The sequence below is a fragment of the Emys orbicularis genome, chromosome 11, assembly GCF_028017835.1.
Source record: "Emys orbicularis isolate rEmyOrb1 chromosome 11, rEmyOrb1.hap1, whole genome shotgun sequence".
In the NCBI taxonomy this organism is placed as follows: domain Eukaryota; kingdom Metazoa; phylum Chordata; order Testudines; family Emydidae; genus Emys; species Emys orbicularis.
In genome coordinates, this window is record NC_088693.1 from 65,464,843 (window position 1) to 65,486,034 (window position 21,192).

At 45.9% G+C, this 21,192-nt stretch overlaps 1 protein-coding gene across 1 annotated transcript in view; it reads right to left on the reverse strand.

Moving 5' to 3' along the window:
- ERBB4 (erb-b2 receptor tyrosine kinase 4) overlaps positions 1 to 21,192 on the reverse strand; it is a 585,583-nt gene that overhangs the window by 116,911 nt on the left and 447,480 nt on the right. The window contains exon 23 of the mRNA XM_065413000.1: positions 16,229 to 16,414. Coding sequence (XP_065269072.1) covers positions 16,229 to 16,414 — 186 coding nt within the window. The remainder of the gene's footprint in view (positions 1 to 16,228; positions 16,415 to 21,192) is intronic.

Here is a 21,192-nt window from a genome sequence, read left to right on the forward strand (position 1 = left end):
TCTGCCTTAGCCCTGCTGCACCGCTGACCACAGTTTTTCTGGACTATTAAAATCTCCCGGATTGGTTTCAGTAGCCACTGGGAGATCAATTCCAATTGTGGGAGACTCCTGGCCAATCTGGGAAGGTTTGCAACCCTACTCTCTACTCTAAAGCTTGGAAACCTTTTTTTCCCCAGGGTTTTGGGTTGTCCTATTAATAATCTAGGGCTGCAAAGCTCACATCTGAATCCACATGTGAATTTCCTCAAAGCTTCGGGCTTCTATATCTGTGATTTGAGCCAATTTCTAGGTTTGAAAAAATACACATTTCTCTTTCTCCCTCTTTTTTAAATGTATCTGCACTGAGTGGACAAGTTGTCAGGTGGTGAAGTTGGCATAGCTCTACTAAGCCAAAATATGGGCCAGATTCTCAGCTGGTTTAAACCAACACCAAGAGCAAAACAAACAACTATACTCATAGTATCTCAGAGGTGGACAAAACCAGGAAGTACTGGATGTCACAAGATTTCCAGCTAGAATTCCAGATCAGAGAGATTCAGATAATATTTTAATAAATCACCAGACCTGTCAAATGTTCACCCATGGCTCTGAATATAGTTATTTTTATATTCAGAATGATGTGGTGAATTCTAACATATAAAGCCCTAAATTCCAAGCTAGCTAAGGAATCACCCCCTCTTCATGTCATACTGCCATAAGAAGGGCTCATCAGGGAAGCTCAAGATGGAACTCCCTCAATATGAAAGAGAGAAGTACATGCAAGGCATTCATTTTGACTTCTCTTGCCTTGACTTTAGGGGGCTTCTGTGTGGGCACAGTCATCTGACTACATGAAGCTCATTGCAGGATCAGGGACTAAGGTTATTTCCTTTCACAAAGAACTGATTGAGGCATGAGTATCCGTCCAGTTACTACTTGTTTTCTTTTTAAAAAGGTCTAAAATCTGATAGGCCCTATTTTCCTGAGGTAGAAAATGGGCACAAAGTAATTTAATATATGATTGCAGAAGCGGGCAGTTTTTATATTTCTCCAGATTTTTTCCTAACCCTATGGCATTTCACTTGCTATCTGTCAACACCAACCTCAGCTCAGAGATATTTCTTCTATTTTAGTAGCAATAAAGCCTCACTGATAGAGGTTTAAGTTCTTTTATGTCTGGTGCATTCACTCTTTCCAGGGAGGTAGGATGGTTCAGTGGTAAGGTGACCAAATAGCAAGTGTGAAAAATTGGGGAAGCGGGTTACGGGGCAATAGGCGCCTACATAAGATAAAGCCCCGAATATCAGGACTGTCCCTATAAAATTGGGACATCTGGTCACCCTATCCAGTGGTTAGCACTCGCCTGAGACTAATTATACCAGAGAGACCTGCTCTGCCACAGACTGTCTGTGTGACATTGGCCTCTCAATGCCACAGTTTGTCATGTATAAAATGGGGATACTTTCCTTCCTAATGGTGATGTTGTAGGGTAAATACACTAAGGGCACGTCTTCACTACCTGCCGGATCGGCGGGTAGCAATCAATCTATTGGGGATCGACTTATCGCGTCTAGTGAAGACGCGATAAAATGGATCCCTGATCGCTCTGACGTCGACTCCGGAAATCCACCGTGGCAAGAGGCGGAAGCGGAGACGACGGCGGCGCGGCAGCGGTCGACTCACTGCCGTCCTCACAGCCAGGTAAGTTGACCTAAAATACGCAACTTCAGCTACGCTATTCACGTAGCTGAAGTTGCGTATCTTAGGTCGAACCCCCCCCCCCCCCCCCCCCCCCCCGTAGTGTAGACCTAGCCTAAGAATTATGAGGCACTACTACAGTGATGCGGGCAGTGAAAGAGTGCCTGGAAAAGAAGGGTATTATCCCTTTAAGGGACAGGCTGGAGCCTGCAGCCAGGGTTTAATCAACAAGGCCCTAAGGCTGAGTGATATAAAAACAGGAACAGGAAGCAGAATGAGGGGAGTGGAGTGCGGTGGAGAAGCTGGGGCAGTTGCTCCCTGTGGCATCTGGGGAAAGCCTAACCTAAGACTTGGGTTTAGACTGTAAATTTGGGATCCCTGAGCCTACGGCCTGATGAAATGATTACTGTAGTGATTCCTAGAATGAAGAACTGTTCGCTGCAATGATTCAAGGGCTGAAGCCATATTAAAAGGGACATGGCCACTACTTAATGTGTGCTGGCTTCTCCTTGCACTAGGTTCCCAAATTGAAAGCTACTGCTGCTCCACTTGGGGAAATGAAGCCGTGGCACACGTATAGTGCCACACCAGACTGAAAGGAGGCGCTCAGTTATCATAGATTGCATCAATCATGATGAAAAATGTATGATTCTATGTATATCTACGTACCAGAGCTATGCTCAAAACCACAGTTGCACGGTCCTGAGGACTTCAGCTTCCAGCTCGAGTTTATTTTTGTGACCTGCACACAACTGAATATACAGCACAAGTTGGCATAGGTAAAAGGGGACTTTTCTTTTGTCTTTCAAGTCAAGCTGTTTCACCAGGTGGATCAGTGGTGCACGTTAGAGTAATGCACAGAGATGTGAACGCTATCTCATTTCATTAAGGAGGAATGATGACACAAAGCTGTACACTGTACAACATCAGCACTGAGGTGGCACTATAACTTCAATGCAAAGTTCTCCTGACATCAAACCACAAGAGAAAACCCTGAATTATTTGTGTACCCTCCAGACCATGGACACAGACAAATTCTAGTATAACCACCCTCTGCACAGACCTCCTAATGACTCCTGATTCCTAAGCAGCCTTCATTCCCAAATGTCCTGAAATTCACAGTTACTGCCCCTTTCCAGGTTCCCTCCTAATGTTTTGTTTCCCCTTCTCCCCATCCCTCTGCCAATTCCGCCCCCCCGTGCCTACAACAAGTCATGTTTATTATTATTATGTGTTGAGCACTGACCGGATGCTGTTCAGGACACACAGAGAGGGTCCCTGCCTTAAGGAATTTACAACGCAAGTAATTCAACATGAGCCTGGTTGCAAAGACGGTCCCGGATTCCATTACAGTGCATCATCCAGTTCTGAGCACAGACAGGCACAGAAAGGCAACGTTTTGGTGTAAAACAGTTTTCTGTCAGAAAATGCCATTTTGAAATTGAAGTTTTTACCAAAATTATATTGATTTAGACACACTTTCATTTTGAAAAAAAAAATAATGGAAAAGAACAGTTCAAAAATGCCTCACTGTTCCTTTTTGACATTTTCAGAACCAAATGTATCAATTTTTTATTTCAAAATGACACTTTGTTTAGAAATTTGTTACATTAAAAAATTTAAAAGGTTTGAAATCTATGCAAAACATTTCAAATTTATCAAAACAAAATATTTTAGTTGACTATCCATTTTTTGGATTTTTTTTTACCAAAAAAAATAATCATTTGGGGTTTTTGTTCTGATTCGAGATTATTTTTATTTCGAAATCTTAAAATTTTCCATAGGCCAGAAAATCCGTTTTCCAACCAGCTCTAGTTAGGAGCTAATAATTTGTTGCTGGATGGTGGGCTATAATTGGCCACTGTATATTATATGAGCCTCTCTCTCTTTAACTATCCTGCAGCACTGACAATTGGTAAATAAAAGCAAAAGCTATAAGGATTTTAGACCAAATGATCCAATATAGGCAAAGGTACAGTCTCAGGTAAGAAGAAGGTCATAGGATGCAGAAAGAAAACCAGGACCACAGTGAGAATTGCTGCATACTCAGAGCTAATTTCCACAAACAGGCTAGACAGAAACAGATGGGAAGAAAGAGAGTGTTGACTAATGACACCTGACTGCCAGATGACCCTGTAGGTATGAGCGCTGTTATGACACCTGAAATGGTGCCAGCAGCCAGTTAGAACAGCCCTGTTCCCCCTCACATTTCATTAAACAGGCTAACCTTGGTCTTCCGTAGTACACAGGGACACGCCTGCACACACAATGCAATGGAGATTATACAGCATCCCCAGAAACTATATTCTTCTAAATGGGCAGCACTTTTATGAACAGTTTACGCAGCAGCTATTTAACTGACTGTTTGCTGTCAGCATTGTATTCAATTGTGCACACTGGGGGATCTGTTCCTTTAAAATGCATTGAGTGCGACACATCGCATTCTCACAGCAGCTGTATTGCTACGTTCTGTGGACAGAAGAGAAATATTAGCATAGGGCTAGACTGTGAGGTCTTTACATAGGGCAGAATCATGCCTTTTGATACGGCAGGCGCAGGGGAGTCCAGGGGTGTAAAATGACTCCTATTCCCCCACACAGGTTACCATTATTACAGGTCACAATAAGGAGGGACAGGGGAGGGGAGAAAGCAGCCTTCACTTGGCCACTACTCCCCCTTCCATGCAGATAGCTCAAATCTGTGGCTGGGGGGGGGGGGGGGGGGGGCTACACCAGCCTCACCTCACCTGTGGATTGGGCACAGAAGGGGACATGTAACACACCCTGGCCAGTGGGTTTTATTTGCCCCATAGCTGCCTTTCCACCACGCAACAGAACCACCATGGTTCTGCAGAGATTGGGTATGTCCACACAGCAAGGAAAAACTCACGGCTGGCCCGTGCCAGCCGACTCAGGCTGGGGGGCTGTTTCATTGCTGTGTTGACTTCTGAAGAACCCTGCAGGGTGGGAGGGGTTGGGGTGAGTCAGTTGGCATGGGCCAGTCATGGGTTTTTCTTTGCTGTGTAGACATAACTTTAGAGGCCTTTTGGAACCCCTGTGTCCAGTGGTGAAGATATAAGGAACAGAACAAATTAGCATATTAATATGGATCCAAAATTTATAGTGAAGGATTGATATGGACATTTATCTATTCAAATTTACAATATCCACTTTGCAAACTTTAGTGTCTTGGCCATTCATTGCAAATAGGATAAGCTGCATTATCAGTTTATGTCTTTCAACTTTTTATTATACAGGAGAAAAATCATTTTTAATTTATAGGGATACAAAAGGCATCCAGCTTTTACTTTTGCATTCCAGCAGCTTAGAAATAACTCAAAACATATATTTCTTGAATAACAACAAAAAATGCTTTGGGCTGAGACTTTTTATGCCAAGTCACAGCCCAGAGCGAATATTTATGGCTAAGTTATAAACCCCCAAAATATGGGTTTATAATGGAAATCCTGACAGACCCTAGCAGGTGCTGCTATAACATCTTGAATTTGATTTAGGAGTGGTTTTCAATAATGCTTTCCCCAGCCTGTCTGTTGGGGATTGCTAGGAATAGCATAATTTTCCCCCCCCCCACAGTCGTTCAGTATACTTGATGCTAGTGTTGGTACTTTAGGGCGGAACAAGCCTTTGGGGCCTACTGAGCCAACAGCCTTCGGTCCCCCAGTATTGGAACCCCTATAAAAGTTAGTGCTAAGCTCAGCGTTCATTTAACAAACCAGTAAACTGTCTAGCTCCGTGCCATTGTGTAATTAGACTAGAAAACATGAAGAGCTGAAGAGCTGTCACTTTGATTTTTCCTAACAATGGCCGATTATTCATGCAGGACAGGCTGGCTTTTGGAGCCCATGAAACCACGGCAGAGGTTTACTTGATTTTTTGGGGGTGTAACAAACTGATTCCGAAACTGGGGCTCCTCCTGCCATAACCATGCCCTCCCTGCAGCTGAATTAGCTTCTTTGCTGACACCTCCCCATAGCCGGGTGCAATAAAGGGACCCGCCTGTGACTTAGGTTAAGCCACTTCCCTTGTCCGTGCCTCTGTTTCCCCTCTCACTCTTTGTCTGTCTAGATTGTAAACAGGGTAGGGACTGTCTCTCACTGTGGATTTGCACAGCACCTAGGGGTTCTGATTTCGGCTGGAGGCTGCTAGCTGCTATTGCAATACTACTACAACTACTACTAAGGACCCAGTCTCTTGGTTTATTTGGAGAAATGTTTCTTGAAAAAAAAAAAAAAGCCTTAGATGTCGGTAGCTCTTCCCTACCCCTAGCATAAGAAGCTGGGCTCTGCTTCTGCAACAGAAAAGGCTGGTGTTGGGTTGGGGTCCATCATTCCGAAAATTATAGGAGTACGGAGATTTTTCCACGTGGGGCGGTGTGATCCGAGCTGTGAATTTTGTTCACCCACTTTCAATATAAAGGTGCTTCCCTTAAGTTTGGGGTCTTCCCCAAAAAAATCATTTCAGTAGCCTCCCCAGCCCTCTTCCCCCAAGGCCAATCCCGTGCATAGTGATGTAATCACAGTGGAAAGGAGTTTAAAATTCAGAGGGGCATAAATTTTAGGGTAGGGTGGGGGTTGGCTGCAGAACTCTTTTCCCAGGTTCGCCCTGGATTGACCTGTTTTCGGCTAGTGTTTCTCAAGGGTAAATCTCTCTCTGTATCTGGGTGTATTTGCTACTAAACAAGGTGCCAGGGTGGGTGATCCTATCCCTGACCCAGTGGGAATATCCTCTTTCAGCACAGCTCTCCAGGGGCACGAGAAGCAGAATGGCTGCCCCTCTTTTCAATTTGCTCTCTGTAGACATCCCCAGCCTGCCAGCAGAAGACGGAAGGTGATGATTATGGGTACAGAAAATTGTGAATATGCATGTGAATTCAATGTCGTAAAAAAATATACCTTTCCCACCTATTTTGATTTTGCTGCTCCACACAATTAAGTCATTGTTTCAATATGGCTTTAATTTCATAGTCCTTGGTTTAAACCAGACTCTTCTACATGCTGAACTTCCTAATACAGCAGCCCCATTAGTAAACTACATTTATGCTAATGTACTTGCTTGGAGTGATAATTATCACAGCCCTTAGCCCTGCTCCTTACCAGTGTGAGTGTGTCGAGTGGGACTGGTACAGCATTACAATTATACAATTAGCCTTGTCATGGCAAGGAGCTTTGGGAATAGAGACATCTTGACGCTTAAAATGTGGACAGCTGATAGATGACTGTCATTAAACTCATCCTTTGTTCGCTCCGTGATGGAGTAAGTCACTGAGCGGTAGGCTAGGGATCCTAAATGAAAAAGAAAGACCTTGAACCACAGCCACTCTTCTTCACCTCCTTGCAACCTTTCCATTCACCCATTTCCTCCCACTGCACACACATTCTGTCCAGCTCTCACCCCTGACGGCTGCAAAATAACAAAAGTGGTCTCCAGCAAGCCATTGCTTATCAATCAAATCCTCACAAACAGAGTCAAACAGCTCCTCTCCTAACCGTGCAGCCAGATGTCCTTAATCTCAGCTGCCTTTTTTTTCCCCCAGCATCCCTCACTTTTCATGTAGTCTGCAGTGGAGACTGAAACTAACGCAAATGAGAGATGCAAAATCAGTCGTACAACAGGCGCCGCTTCTGGACCAGCTTCTCAGCTGGTGTTAATCAATATAATTCTTCTGAAATCACTAGAGCCCTGGTGATTTACACCAGCAGACGATCCAGCTTTGAATCTTCACCCCAGGTGACTAAAAAATACTCAGCTAAAAAGTCTGGCAAGGAGGGAAGTTACAGTGGCAGAAAGCAGCCAGGAGAGCCCATTTGCCAATTGTAGGAGGTCAGTGGGACCCATAAAGTGAGCAGAGCTAGCTGAGAGAGAGGTTCGGCCAAGGTAACAGGAAGATGCACTGAATTCAGGCATTGCCTCAGCAACCTTTGGCTTGAGGGCTCCTATATAGCCCCTGCTGCAAACCAACATCACCCATTCTCCTGGAGAAAATCATGGCCTGTGTGCCTTGGGAGGACTCTTACCTGGAGCATGGATGTGGATCTGTATCTCCCTTTAACACTTTAGCTTCAGTGAATTTGATCCCAGCGGCTTTTCTTTCCAATTCCATTTTCTAGGGTATTTTCAAACATTTTCTCTATATAGCTGGATAACTGAGGTTGTGCAGGCCTCAGGTTGATGTAATTTGAGAAGCTTTTATATTCAACAGATGTAAAAATAATCCCCCACAGGACTTGATTTTCCTTCCACGGCATGCCGCTATACCAAACTGCTTCTGCTTTGGCTTATTATTATTCTAAAGTAACACTTATGGAATTACTGTACTCTAAAATGTGATAAGCTTGCTTGGCAGCCTCAGGAGGGACCCGAAATTGAATGAGGGAAGGTGTTGGACTGGGTCTCAGGACACTTGGGTGCTATTCTAGACTTGGTTAGTCACTTGCTGTGTGATTTAGGGCAGGTCACTTCCCCACTCTGTGCTTTTGTTTTCTCCTTCCACCCTTTGTCTGCCTTGTCCATTTAGGTTGTAAGCTCTTCAGGGCAGAAACTGTCTCTCACTGGTTTTGCACAGGGAGGCCCCAGTCTCAGCTGGGCCCTGTTGGCCTAAAAGTACTAATGAATGGAGCCCTACCTCTAAAGGTGGTCATTTCAGAACAGCGTTGAAGCACTTGGTAGGGCTTCACACATTAGCATTCACTGCCACTTCCTCTCTGTACCTGCTCTGTGAATTAGGACTTCAGTATGCAAGGCTACAGATCCAGTTTTATTCATAAGCACTTATCTGAAACAAGATTTTTAGCGAAAATGAGGCGTTCGTCAGGTTGCAGTGTGCTGTACCGAGCGAAGAAAAACCAACCAATGGCATTCAACAGGATGGGAAACAGGTGTCGCATTGCATCAGAATGTGAAGGGAACACTTTGGAAAGTAACAGCCTATTTACCAGGACAGCCACATGTCTGTTCACTGGAACAACTGTGTGGTGCGGGTACTGCTGCTCAATGAGAGCAAGTGTGACAGAATCAATGGTTACCACGTTAGCTATCCAATTTTTTACAAATATCCTTATTCCTATCACATGCAAGCCCTATATTAATATTCTCCAAGCATGCTAATAATTGTCAGGGTATGTCACGACCGGGACGTGGGCGATCTGACCTAGTGGTCAGAGCGGGAGTCATACCAAGTCAGATACCAGGAGGTTAAAGTCCGAGACAGGCCAGCGGGCGAACCAAGAGTCGAGTGTCAGGAGGCAGGCAGGGTCAGGTTACCAGGAAGTCAGGCTAGTGGAGAGGGAGCAGGAAGCACAAGCCACACAGTCCAGAGCATGGATAACTTTCTGTTCTTGTGCTGGGTTTAAATAGGGGCTGTGGACCAATCAGAATCCCCAGCATTCTGCCAATCAGCTCCCAGGCTGGGGTCTTCTATCTGAGTTCAGCTCCTATTCTGACACCACTTAGCAGATCCCTGAGGGGCAGGTTGAATCCTTTTAGCTCCACAGAGCCCTGTGGACCAGGGCTCAAGACCCCCAGTCCTTGACAGGACATTAATGTTTTTCACTGCCCCTCGGTAGGGCCATAAAATAAATGTAATTATAATGGACCAGATTTCACCTCCATAAAATATCAGGGTTGGAAGGGACCTCAGGAGGTCATCTCGTCCAACCCCCTACTCAAAGCAGGACTAATCCCCAGACAGATTTTTGCCCCAGATCCCTAAATGGCCCCCTCAAGAATTGAACTCACAACCTTGGGTTTAGCAGGCTAATGCTCAAACCACTGAGCTATCCCTCCCCCAAAATAAAATCCCTAAATGGCCCCCTCAAGGATTGAGCTCACAACCTGGGGTTTAGCAGGCCAATGCGCAAACCACTGAGCTATCCCTCCCCCAACTTATGCTCCGCTTACACTCAGCAGCACCTCAAACCACAAGATATCACATTCACTTCAACAGAACCACTGAGGGAGTAAGGTACTAGTCACTTTGAGTAACAATATCAGAATCTGGCCCAAAATAATGACACTCTATTTTGTGGCCTTACCTAGTGGCTGCAGACCCTGTATGAGTAAAAGCCTTTAGATAGTATTTTGCGCTACTTGCATGTGTTACTACAAAAAAAAAAAAAAAAAAAGGTATGACTTCTACTCAAGCCTTAATAGGTTCAAGTAACAGCAAGCAAAGAGCTTCCACCAACTTGCTAGGAAGGATATTTGGCCTCTTGGTCAGCTGCTAGTCACTGTCCAAGGTTTCAAGTTCTGATGCAACATGGCACCTGTTTTTCATCTTGCTGAATTTGAATAATTTATTTGTCATTGTTAGGTACAACATGCTGTAACCTTAAGGACTTACAGCCAGATTTTAAAGGTATTTTGGTGCCTACACTTCCACTGAAATAAATAGGAGCAAAGCACTGAAACACCTTTAAAAATTGCGGCCTCTGTAATTTTACTAAAAACCTTGTATGAAATGAGCGCTTATAAAAAAGACACTAAGTGCCTAAGAGCCAGATCTCTAAAGGTATTTAGGTGCTTAAAGATGCAGATATTTCACCTAGTGGGATTTTCAAAGTCAAGAGTTGAGAGTTAAGTGCCTAGGCACTTTTCAAAATCCCACTAAGCACCTATTTGCATTTTAGGTCCCTACAGACTTTTGAAAAATTGGGCCCTCAGTCCATTTCTGGAATGACCAGTCCTAACATTTCAAGCCCTGTGAACATTTACTCCATCATACTTCTCAGGCAGGCCAAAAAGGGATTTGAAGAGCAAATAGCCAAAGACTCAAAAAGTTTAACAGCAACAAAATGTTTAAGTACATCTGAAGTAGGAAACCTGCCAAACAATCAGTGGGGCTACTGGATGATCCAGGTGCTAAAGGAACACTCAAGGAAGATAAGGCCACTGCAGAGAAGTTATATGAATTATTTGCATCGGCCTTCACTGTAGAGGATATGCGGGAGATTCCCACACCTGAGCCATTCTTTTTAGGTGTCCAATCTGAGGGACTGTCCCCGATTGAGGTGTTAACAGAGGATGTTTTAGAACAAATTCATAAACCAAAGAATAATAAGTCACCAGGACCAGATGGTATTCATCCAAGCGTTCTGAAGGAACTCAAATATGAAATTGCAGAATTACTATCTGTGGTATGTAACCTATTATCTAAATCAACTTCTGTACCAGATGATTAGAGGATAGCTAATGTGACACCAATTTTTTAAAAAGGCTCCAGAGGTGATCCTGGCAATTACAGGCCAGGAAGCCTAACTTCAGCACCAGGCAAATTGGTTGAAACTATATTAAAGAACAAAAATGATCAGACTTAGATGAACATGATTGTTGGGGAAGAGTCAACCTGGCTTTTGTAAATGGAAATCATGCCTCACCAATCTATTAGAATTCATTGAGGGGTTAAGCAAATGTGGATAAGGGTGACCCAGTGGATATAGCGTACTTGGACTCTCAGAAAGCCTTTGACAAGGTTCCACACCCAAGGCTCTTATGTAAAGTAAGCAATCGTGGGATAAGAGTGATCAGTAACTGGTTAAAAACAGAAAACAAAGGGTAGGAATAAATGGTCAGTTTTCAGAATGAAGTTGGCTAAATAGCAGTGTCCCCCAGGGATCTGCACTGGGACCAGTCTTTTCAACATATTCATAAATGATCTGGAGGATAGGTCCATCAATGGCTATTAGCCAAGATTGTCAGCATTTCAACCTGATGCTCGGAGTGTCCCTAGCCTCTGTTTGCCAGAAGCTGGGAATGGGTGACCTGGGACAAATCACTTGATGATTACCCGTTCTGTTCGTTCCCTCTGGGGCACCTGGCATTGGCCACTGTCGGAAGACTGGATACTGGGCTAGATGGACCTTTGGTCTGACCCAGTATGGCCATTCTTAGGTTCTCAGAGACTACTAAACTGGCCACTCTGGCTCACCTTGGGTGGTTCTTACTGTGTGAGTAATGGTGGCAGACTTACTACTTTGTTGCACTTCAGTTTCTTCAGTAAAGTCAATGACAGCTGAACCCTCAAGCCTATAGAATGTTTAGCAATTAGAACGCTGGGCTAAAAGGCAAAGCTTCAGTTCCTAAGTGAGACACCTGAACATGATTAATCTACTGTGTATCCCACGAAGCACTGGAGGAACTTTGTGTTTCTGTAGACTAGGAGGCTGGTATTCACATAGCTTTGGCTACCGCCTAATGGCCATATTTTATTTAGAATACATGAAGTTGCTGTGCTTCTGTCACTTTCATCTTTGGAATAAGAAGTTAAACTGCTGGAAAGAAAGTACCATTAGTCTACATTGATCTAATAATCAAAATAAATTATACACCGTCCATGCAAGCAAAGGAATTCAGCTAAGCTCTCATTCACCTGGAAGTGGAAAATACTTAATAACCACCCTATAGTCAACTGTCAAAGAAGATCACCAGAGACATATTGACCTTGGCAACCAGGCCTAGTTCCATTCTAGCATTTGCATCTACTTATAAGAAAATACAGAGAGCTGGAAGTGAGCACCCAGGCAACATTAGTTAACTCTGAAGCAACACCTTCAGTACAAAACAGCCTGCATAATGCCAGACAGAGACAGACAGTGGGAATAGTGCATATTGCAGTCATGGTAATTTGATTTTAAATCATTCCCAAAAACAACCTTACCCCCAAAAATAAAGGCTCTCCCACCTCCTTCATCTCTGTTCTTGCTAGAGAAAACTGTCTTCAAAACCAGACGGGATGAAAAAGGGTACACGTCATGAAAGGCAGACCTTAGAAGCCACCTTAGGCATCTGAGCATGTATCTAGGACAGGGGTTCTCAAAGTTTGAGAACCACTGATCGAGGAGGTCACTGAACATTCTTTGGGTCTTGTTACACCCGACTGGATTTTTGGTAGCCTTCAGAGAGACACAATAATGCTTTTCAACATGCCTAAAAAGTGAGAGGTTGAGAGAAATTCCCATGCCCGGAAGGAGCATGCAAACTGAACTGTGAGTTCTCCATGGATATAGATTCTCAGAAGGTAAAGCATTTCACTCAGCTATCTAGTAGAAACTGTAGTTCGATGCAACAGCCTGTTTCAGCATTCACTCCACTGGCAACTTGGCTATTCGAAGGCAAACTGAATCTCTCTATTGTCAGAATGCCAACTGATTCCAGTGATCATTAAAGGTGACAGATGAGTGGCACAGTGACACTGCTATTCTCCTGTGCTTGGGATCAATGCTGCTCATTTATTCCATTTTTTGGACTAAGGGTAGTCCCTCTGCTGTGCTCCAAAAGACTCTTTTCATCATCATTACACCCAAACATTTGTCCATACTCTGCCTTTAAACCATGGACAGCCTTGTCTAAGGCCAGAAGGGACCATCTACCTCTGACCTCCTGCACGTCACAAGGCACTAACCTCCATCCAGTTATCACTGTATTTAACCCAATAACCTAGATTAGACTGAACTATTTTGTGCTACAGGCCGAGAATAGGAAGAATTGAGACGCACCAATGGCAGAGAATTGATTTGGTGAGACACACCCAGATCACGTGAGAGCTGCAAGGAAAGGTGTCTGAGAATTTCCATTGGGGAGTGCCATGTGATGCAGAGATAATGCTATGCAACATTAGCATGTGATAGGGGTCAGAACCATCCCACACACTATTTCTTCTCTTCTGTTGATTACACACTCAGGGCTTGCTTGCACTTGACCTTTGTGCACATGTGCTGATGGTGACCCTTTCCCCCCGTGAACCTTCTACTCAAAAGCCAGGCACAATCAGAATCTTTCAGCTCAAGAAAGCATTTAAACGCTCAGCAGTTTACCCATCACGTTTTTTTTTTTTGCCACACCAGCATTGTGCAGTAGCATTCAACATTTGTGGAAACCTTCCCAACTAAACGAGCCATCTCATCACTACATACCATAGAAATGCACTGGTAAGCTAGCACCAGCAGAATGGGGAACATCCCATGAAATAGGTATGAGTCTCCTGCTCTCAGTCCTCTTGCAAACCAATAGTGATCCCCGCACGGAAAGCAAGGCAGGCAAAATAAAGGGAGATGCACACTAAGCAACTAAGAGGAGGAAAATCCAATTAAGCTGTGACTACAAAGAACTAAAAGGGCAACTATGTCTAGCACGCAATATGCAGCTTCAAGAAAAACAGCTGTTCATAACAGTTTCCCTTGTGAGGAGCCAAGCAGATGACCCTGATGCTGTAACACAAGGCCAAATTAAAATTAACCATATGCCAGTGCAATGTGGAGAAAGATGGATTAATTAAACTTTGCTTCTTCTCCTCATTAATAGGCCACCTTTCGTTCCGGGGAATTTCCCTCCCTCTTCCTCATGGTTCATCTGTTAATATTACGCATTTGGTCTACCATTCCTTGGAGTGCTGGAAAGCCTAATCACTCGGTTTTAAGTACTTGTAATGCCTCCTTCTCTCACCATACACACACACCAAGAAAAGCTTAAGGCTACAATTTTCAAACGAAGTGCCTGAATCCACACAGAATCCCATCAATAAGGGGCCTCAATTTTGAATGAATTCCTTTCAGAAGTGCTGAGTGTCTGGCAGCACCCTCTGCTACTGATCACTGCCGTTCTGCTTCAGCTCCAGCATGGAATCAGTCTATCCCTACATAGCTATTACAGAGTAATAGATTTGGTCGCAATAAGTCCATTAATGGCTATTAGCCAGGATGGGTAAGGAAGGGTGTCCTTAGCCTCTGTTTGTCAGAGGGTGGAGATGGATGGCAAGAGAGAGATCACTTGATCATTACCTGTTAGGTTCACTCCCTCTGGGGCACCTGGCATTGGCCACCGTCAGTAGACAGGATACTAGGCTGGATGGACCTTTGGTCGGACCCAGAATGGCCGCTCTTATGTTCTTAATATACACTGCACAACCAGGTAGTAGTGTAGCATTTGAAAACAAAGGCAGGTTATCTTTATGCGTATGGTACTAAGTAAGGGTTTTGTCATAAATAATAACCACCATCGATAATCAAGAGAGTGGAGAGCAGATGAAAAAGAGGAAGAGCTGAGGAAGAGGATGACAAGAGAAAAACATATGCTCTCCCATCCTCATGCTGAAACCACTTCTGGGTATGCCCCTTCACATACCCAGATATGGGTACCTACCCAGTTACCGGCCCCAGCCTGCTGTACATCTTCTGCTGCATTAGCATCATGGATGCTGCCATATCTAAATATACCTCTACATATTTTTGCCTATTTGTCTTCCCCCCTGCCCCCATCTACAGCTTTGATGCAACATGAAAACATGTATTAAATATTAATTACATGGTATCTCTTTGGATTATCCTCCCACATCCAGCATTAAGGTAATTTCATCCATTGTCAAGGTACCTGAAAATGCCAATGAAAAATGATGGAATCTCTAGTCCTGGAAAAATGAGCAATCCTTGAAGAGGGCAAGAGGACTGCCTTTGTGTTCTGCCCCTCTTAGGGATACAGGCAGAAGGGCAAAGAAGGGCCTGTTTGAACCCTCAGATATCTTTCCCTTCTGGCACACAAATGCAGGGCTGGATTTTGCATTGGACAACTTCATTGGTGCTTCACTTTCATAAGCATAATAGTCACTTGTTAAAACAAAAAGCAAAAAAACTCCACAACACTATTTTTGTGATGACTTCCCCCTGGTGTGACACATTGGGGATTGAATGTAGGCCCCCTAGTGCTAAAGCTGCTTCGACTTGAGCTAAGAACCAGGACTTGTTAACAGCTGCTATAGCAGATTCCTACCCTCGCAGATTGGGCACCAAGGATAATCTGTAACATGCACTCACGTGGGAGTTACTAACATTTTCTGTTCTCTTGTGAAAAAGTTACTTTTAAATAATTGTACAAGTAGTTAGCGCCTGATTCAGAGTCAGTCACACACACACAGTAAAGTCCTTTCATACCCCTCTGGTTGCCATATGCGCAAGAGAGATACCACCCTGGTAGTGTACAATGGATGCAAATTGTAGTCCCTTAACACTTCCAAATCTTTTCATTCATCGTGACCTGATACCTAAAAAAGTGGTTCCTAAGCATGCCATTAAATACCAACTTATTTGTTGCAACAAGTTCATGAACAACACACTACTGTGTAAGGAGTATATTAAGGCTGGATTTAAGGTCTACTGTTAGTACCTCTCAATTGACGCTCTTTGAGCAATCAAGAACACATCTGAACTCTGAAGGCGTCATTCTTACTTACTGAAGCAGCAGCAGAAGAGGTTGCATAATCATTCTGTGCCAGGACTCGGATCAAGGGAAGAGGAGGCCTTTCCTCTTCAAATCTTCCAAAACCCCACAGTAAAAAACGCTTTGTATATGGGGCTGAGTCAGATTGTTACCTCACCAGTATGTATTGTATTATTGCACGGAGGTAATTAGAAAGATCACCAAACTGCCTTAGAAGAATAGATTTTCCTCTCTTGTTTTCTTCATAGGAATGGGTACTGCTGACTTTCAGAAACGACCGTGTTCATTTGTTTAATCCTGGAAACATCCAAAAAACGGTAGGACCTTACCTTGGCTATCTGGACACACCAGTTCAGCAGGAGCTGCGAGCCAATGTTATCCTTGTGTTCGTGAACATAGTCCAACAAGCAGCCATGGGGCATAAGCTGAGTGACGAGCTGAATGGTAGGGCTCAAGCAGACGCCCAGTAATCGCACCAGGTGTGGATGATCCATGCTTGCCATGATAAGTGCTTCCTGTAACAACAAAAACATCCCAAATCCATCATTGCATTCAAAGGTTCCATTCACTGCAGCTTTACGGCTCCCCACACACTATCAAAAGGGAGTTGGTGTCCCCTGAAGTACAATAAAGGTTCACACTATCTTCCCGTTGTGATGAGATAGCACAAGCTACTCTTCAGCAAGGTCCAAATTGATGAAATTTATATTAGACAAGGCTAAACAATGGGCCTGGTCATCAGCTGCTGTAAAGCCACATTGCTCCACTGACAGCTGTTCGGGAAAATCTGCCCTGCCCTACACCACCTCTTGCTGAGACAGCCCCCTGAGGAGGTAACAGTGGTGTAGCTGATCATATTCATAGCATGAAATCTCTTTCTCCTTAAGAGACGTAGCTATTAATACCTATTTCCTTGCATCTTTCCCAAAACATGCTTGGCATTAAGCAACTGTTATAGCAATGGTCCCCAAACTTTTGAGGGTCACGCCCCCTTCCCCCTGTCTGCATCACCCACAGCCCCCGGAGCCAAAGCCTGGAGTGGGGCCATGGCTCGGGGGTCGAGGAGAGAAGAGCATGGACAGGGGTAAGGGGGCCGAGGCTGGGGGTGGGGCTGAGAACAGAGCCACGGCCAGGGGCTGAGGCTGGGGCCGGGTCCACAGCCGGGCCAGAGTGGGGGCCAGCAGCTGGACCCCTGGCTGGGTGCAGAGCCATGCCGAGGCTGGGGACAGGGTCAGGCGCAGGGCCATGGCCGAGCCGGAGCACAGCTGGGTTTGTGGCGGGGCTGGGTGGTGCTCCCTCCCTGCCCCCCATGTGGGCTTGCCAAGGCCCACTGTGCCCCCCAAACCTGCCTCCATACCCTCCCAGGGTTTTGGCCGCCCCAAGCAGCCAAAAAAAAAAAAAAAAAAGCCACGATCGTGATCTGCGGCGGCAATTCGGCAGGAGGTCCTTCGCTCCAAGCAGGAGTGAGGGACCGTCCGCCGAATTGCCGCCGAACAGCAGGACGTGCCGCCCCTCTCCGAAGTGGCCGCCCCAAGCACCTGCTTGGTAAGCTGGTGCCTGGAGCCGGCCCTGTAGGGAGCACATCCCACAGTTTGATGACCTCTGCATTATAGTGTAAGAACCAGACTTTGCAGCTCTTAGTCCTAGCACTACACGAGTCCTGGGGCTCGATCCTACACGATGTTGACCATTCCAGACCCAGCAAAGTGCTAAAAGCACACAGTGAAAGCTAAGCCTCTGGTGAAGGGCCTTGTAGGATGATGGCCAGACTGCTCAGCACACTGCAGGATCCAGCCTACAATGTAGCTAACTGATAGTAATGGGAATTTTCCCTAATTCAAATTCATTTTTTATTTCAGGCCTTGGACTGGAACAGAGAAGATTTTTAAATGGGCCTAAGTGAATTAGGCTCACAAATCTCATCAAAATTCATTGGGACTTGTGTTCCTAAGGCACTTAGACTCTTGAAAAATCTTACTCCTGGGTTCAATTCCTAGCTCTTCCACAGCCTTCCTGTATGACCTTGGGGCCAATCGCTTAATTTCTCCATGACTTAGATCCCCAGCTATAAAATGGGGATAATAACCCTTCCTGTCTCCCACCCTTTGTCTTCTCTAGACCTGTCTTTGGGACAGGACCGGTCTCTTGCTACCTGTCTGCATAGCACAACGAGGGCCCCGGTCTGAGCTGAGGCCTTTAAATGTTACTGTAATAATGCTGCTAGTAAGGGCTGCAAGACTTGGCTCTATACACTCAGTCCTTACTCCGGAATCTCCCAGTGACTGCAAGTCCTGCAGGATCAGACACCAAAGTCTGCAGCTATAATTCAACTACAAATCTTCACTTACAGCAAAGCTGCCACCACCAGGCAGGCAGCTTTCAGAAGAGGCAATGGGAAAAGCCTCTCTGATTTACTGAGCTCTGCCTTTCCATGGCAATCATTTCACTGAGGCAAAGGAACACTGAAAAGCGAGATGGAAATGGGGTTTTGTGAAGCTCTTTTGGTTTTCTCCCCCCAAAAAGCTGTCCAATGTATAACTGACAACTTAAAGAATAACAGCAATAATAATACCACACAAAGAGAGGATGACAAAACCTTAGCATCAGAAGAACACAACAATAAAGAGAAGTCTCATAAAAGTTTTTTTCCCCCCCATATTAAAAAAAAAGTCCTGGCAAGGAGGTTGGGTTTGTATTAAAGAAAATTGTTCATCACAGTACAAAGAGTATTTGAAACCAAATTGTGGAGTATTTGCATAATAGTTCTCTTTTTTCCAAAAAGAAAAGATGAACAAGACACTAATTGTAGGTTTTATTTTTTTCCCATAAAGAAGATAGCAGATGGCCTCAGATTTTTCTCCTTTTTCTTTTGAAATGTATGTGAAGAAAAAAACAACACCAACCCAACACCGAACTAGTCAGTGGGGCATTTTGGAGGAGGGGTGTGAGGGAGATCCTAATGCAACAAATGATATGGGGGGAGTTTGGCTTAAGCAATTTGCTCCATGTTAAAATTAATACAGAGCTCTGTTTCCCGACTCTATATGGGGTCTCCTAGATGCAATTTTAGCCTCTCTTCTGCTGTCGCTAGAAAATGTCACTGAAGGCCGCCAGACTAAATACATGTTGACAGGTGCATTATCCATTTTCGAGAAACAAAATTACTTTGCCTTTCTTTTTCTTTATTACCCCGTATATTTTCTCCTGGAGTTGCACCAGGGGGAAATCTCCCCCCACACGCCCCTGGCTTTGGGTAACGTAACAGGTGTTTCTCTAGCACCTTTGAAGTGGGAACATTTTTCTTTATATTGAGAACAGATTAGAACATAGCCATTTTTTTTTCTTTTTTGGCCCACCATGGACAAGGAGGGCATGGACAAAAAAGCTTTGAAGCATCTCTCCTATTAGTCTCTAGCCACATACCATTTGTAACTCTATTTGAGTCTAAAGGGAAGACGTTTCTGTACAATAATAAAAGTAAGCACTGCCATTTGTCACATCCTGGTATTATTAGGAAGTTCATGTTTCCTCACGAGTTTTGGACAGAGGTCCTGGAAAAAAGTGGTATTTTTTATAAACTCTTAAGGACTGCTCTGTATTAAATTAAGGCTTGTAATGTAGCAGAGAGCAGCAACACCTTCACTACAGCTCTAGACCATTCATCTACAAGGGATATTAATTTTGCATGAATCCTGACTTCACACAAATTTCTTCATTGGTAAAATTAGTGCTATTTGTATTACATTAGCATCTATAGGACCCAGCTGAGATCAGGACCCCAATGTGTCAGGTACTGTAGACCCTAACTGGAACGGTTTATAATCTAAATAGACAAGACAGACAAACAACAACAAGAAGGAGGTAGTATGATTTTCAAAACCACCTTATTGACTTGGGAGCCTGAGTCCCATTTTCAAAAGCAATTTGGGCACATCAGGGCTGTAGTAATATTTGGGCTTACATATTTATCTGACCTGTAACCTCCGCTGTAAAAAACGAGTGAAATTGTCACAATAACCTGTTATAGAAAATTGTTTGAGACAAGATATCAGGAGACAGAAAAACTGAATTATTTTAAACAAAAAGGGTTTTACTGATACAGCTCAAGGACTGTCTGAGGATTATGCTTGGTAAACAAGACCAAAAGTCAATGAAACAAAATTGGTGTGTTGGGAATTAGGCTGCTTGGTGGTCAAAATAATAAGAGGGTGGGCTATTCTGCCCATCACTCCCTTTTGGGGTTCTTAGCAGGAAAAGACTTTGGGGAAAATTAGCTGAAAAAGGAACTGTCTGCCAGCAACTGTTGCAGCAAGTTTTATCATCATGGCTGCTACCCTCATAGAATCATAGAAGATTAGGGTTGGAAGAGACCTCAGGAGGCAGGGCCGGCTCTGGCTTTTTTGCCGCCCCAGGCAAAAAAGCCTCCGGCCGCCCCCCGGCCCCCCCCCGCGGGGGGGGGGGGGGGGCGGAGCCCGGGGGGGGGGGCGGCGAGCCCCGGCGGGGGCTCCGCTTTCCCGCCGGGGGGAGGGCGGCCGGAGCACAGGAGCGAGGGTGGCGAGCCCCGGCGGGGGCTCCGCTCTCCCCCCGGCGGCCGGGGGCAGGAGGGGAGGGCGGCCGGAGCCCTGGGAGGAAGGCGGCGAGTCCCGGCGGGGGCTCGGCTCTTCCCCCCCGGGCCAGAGCGCCGGGGGCAGGGCGGCGAGCCCCAGCGGGGGCAGGGCGGCCGGAGCCCTGGGAGGAGGGCGGCGAGTCCCGGCGGGGGCTCGGCTCTCCCCCCCCCCCCCGCGGCCAGAGCGCCGGGGACAGGGCGGCGAGCCCCAGCGGGGGCAGGGCGGCCGGAGCCCTGGGAGGAGGGCGGCGAGTCCCGGCGGGGGCTCGGCTCTTCCCCCCCGCCGCCAGAGCGCCGGGGGCAGGGCGGCCGGAGCCCTGGGAGGAGGGCGGCGAGTCCCGGCGGGGGCTCGGCTCTCCCCCGCCAGAGCGCCGGGGGCAGGGCGGCGAGAGGGCGGCGAGCCCCGCCTGGGGCTCGGCTCTCCCCCCGGCAGCCGGGGGGAGGGCGGCCAGAGCGCCGGGGGGAGGGCGGCGAGCCCGGCTGTGGCCCCGCTCTCCCCGGCGGCCCGAGCGCCGCGCCGCCCCCCTCCAGGTGCCGCCCCAAGCACCAGCTTGGGTGCCTGGTGCCTGGAGCCGGCCCTGTCAGGAGGTCATCTAGTCCAATCCCCTGCTCAAAGCAGGACCAACACCAACACCCTCAACATCTCCTGGGAGCCTGGACCTCCTACACACTAATCCTGAGGGATGT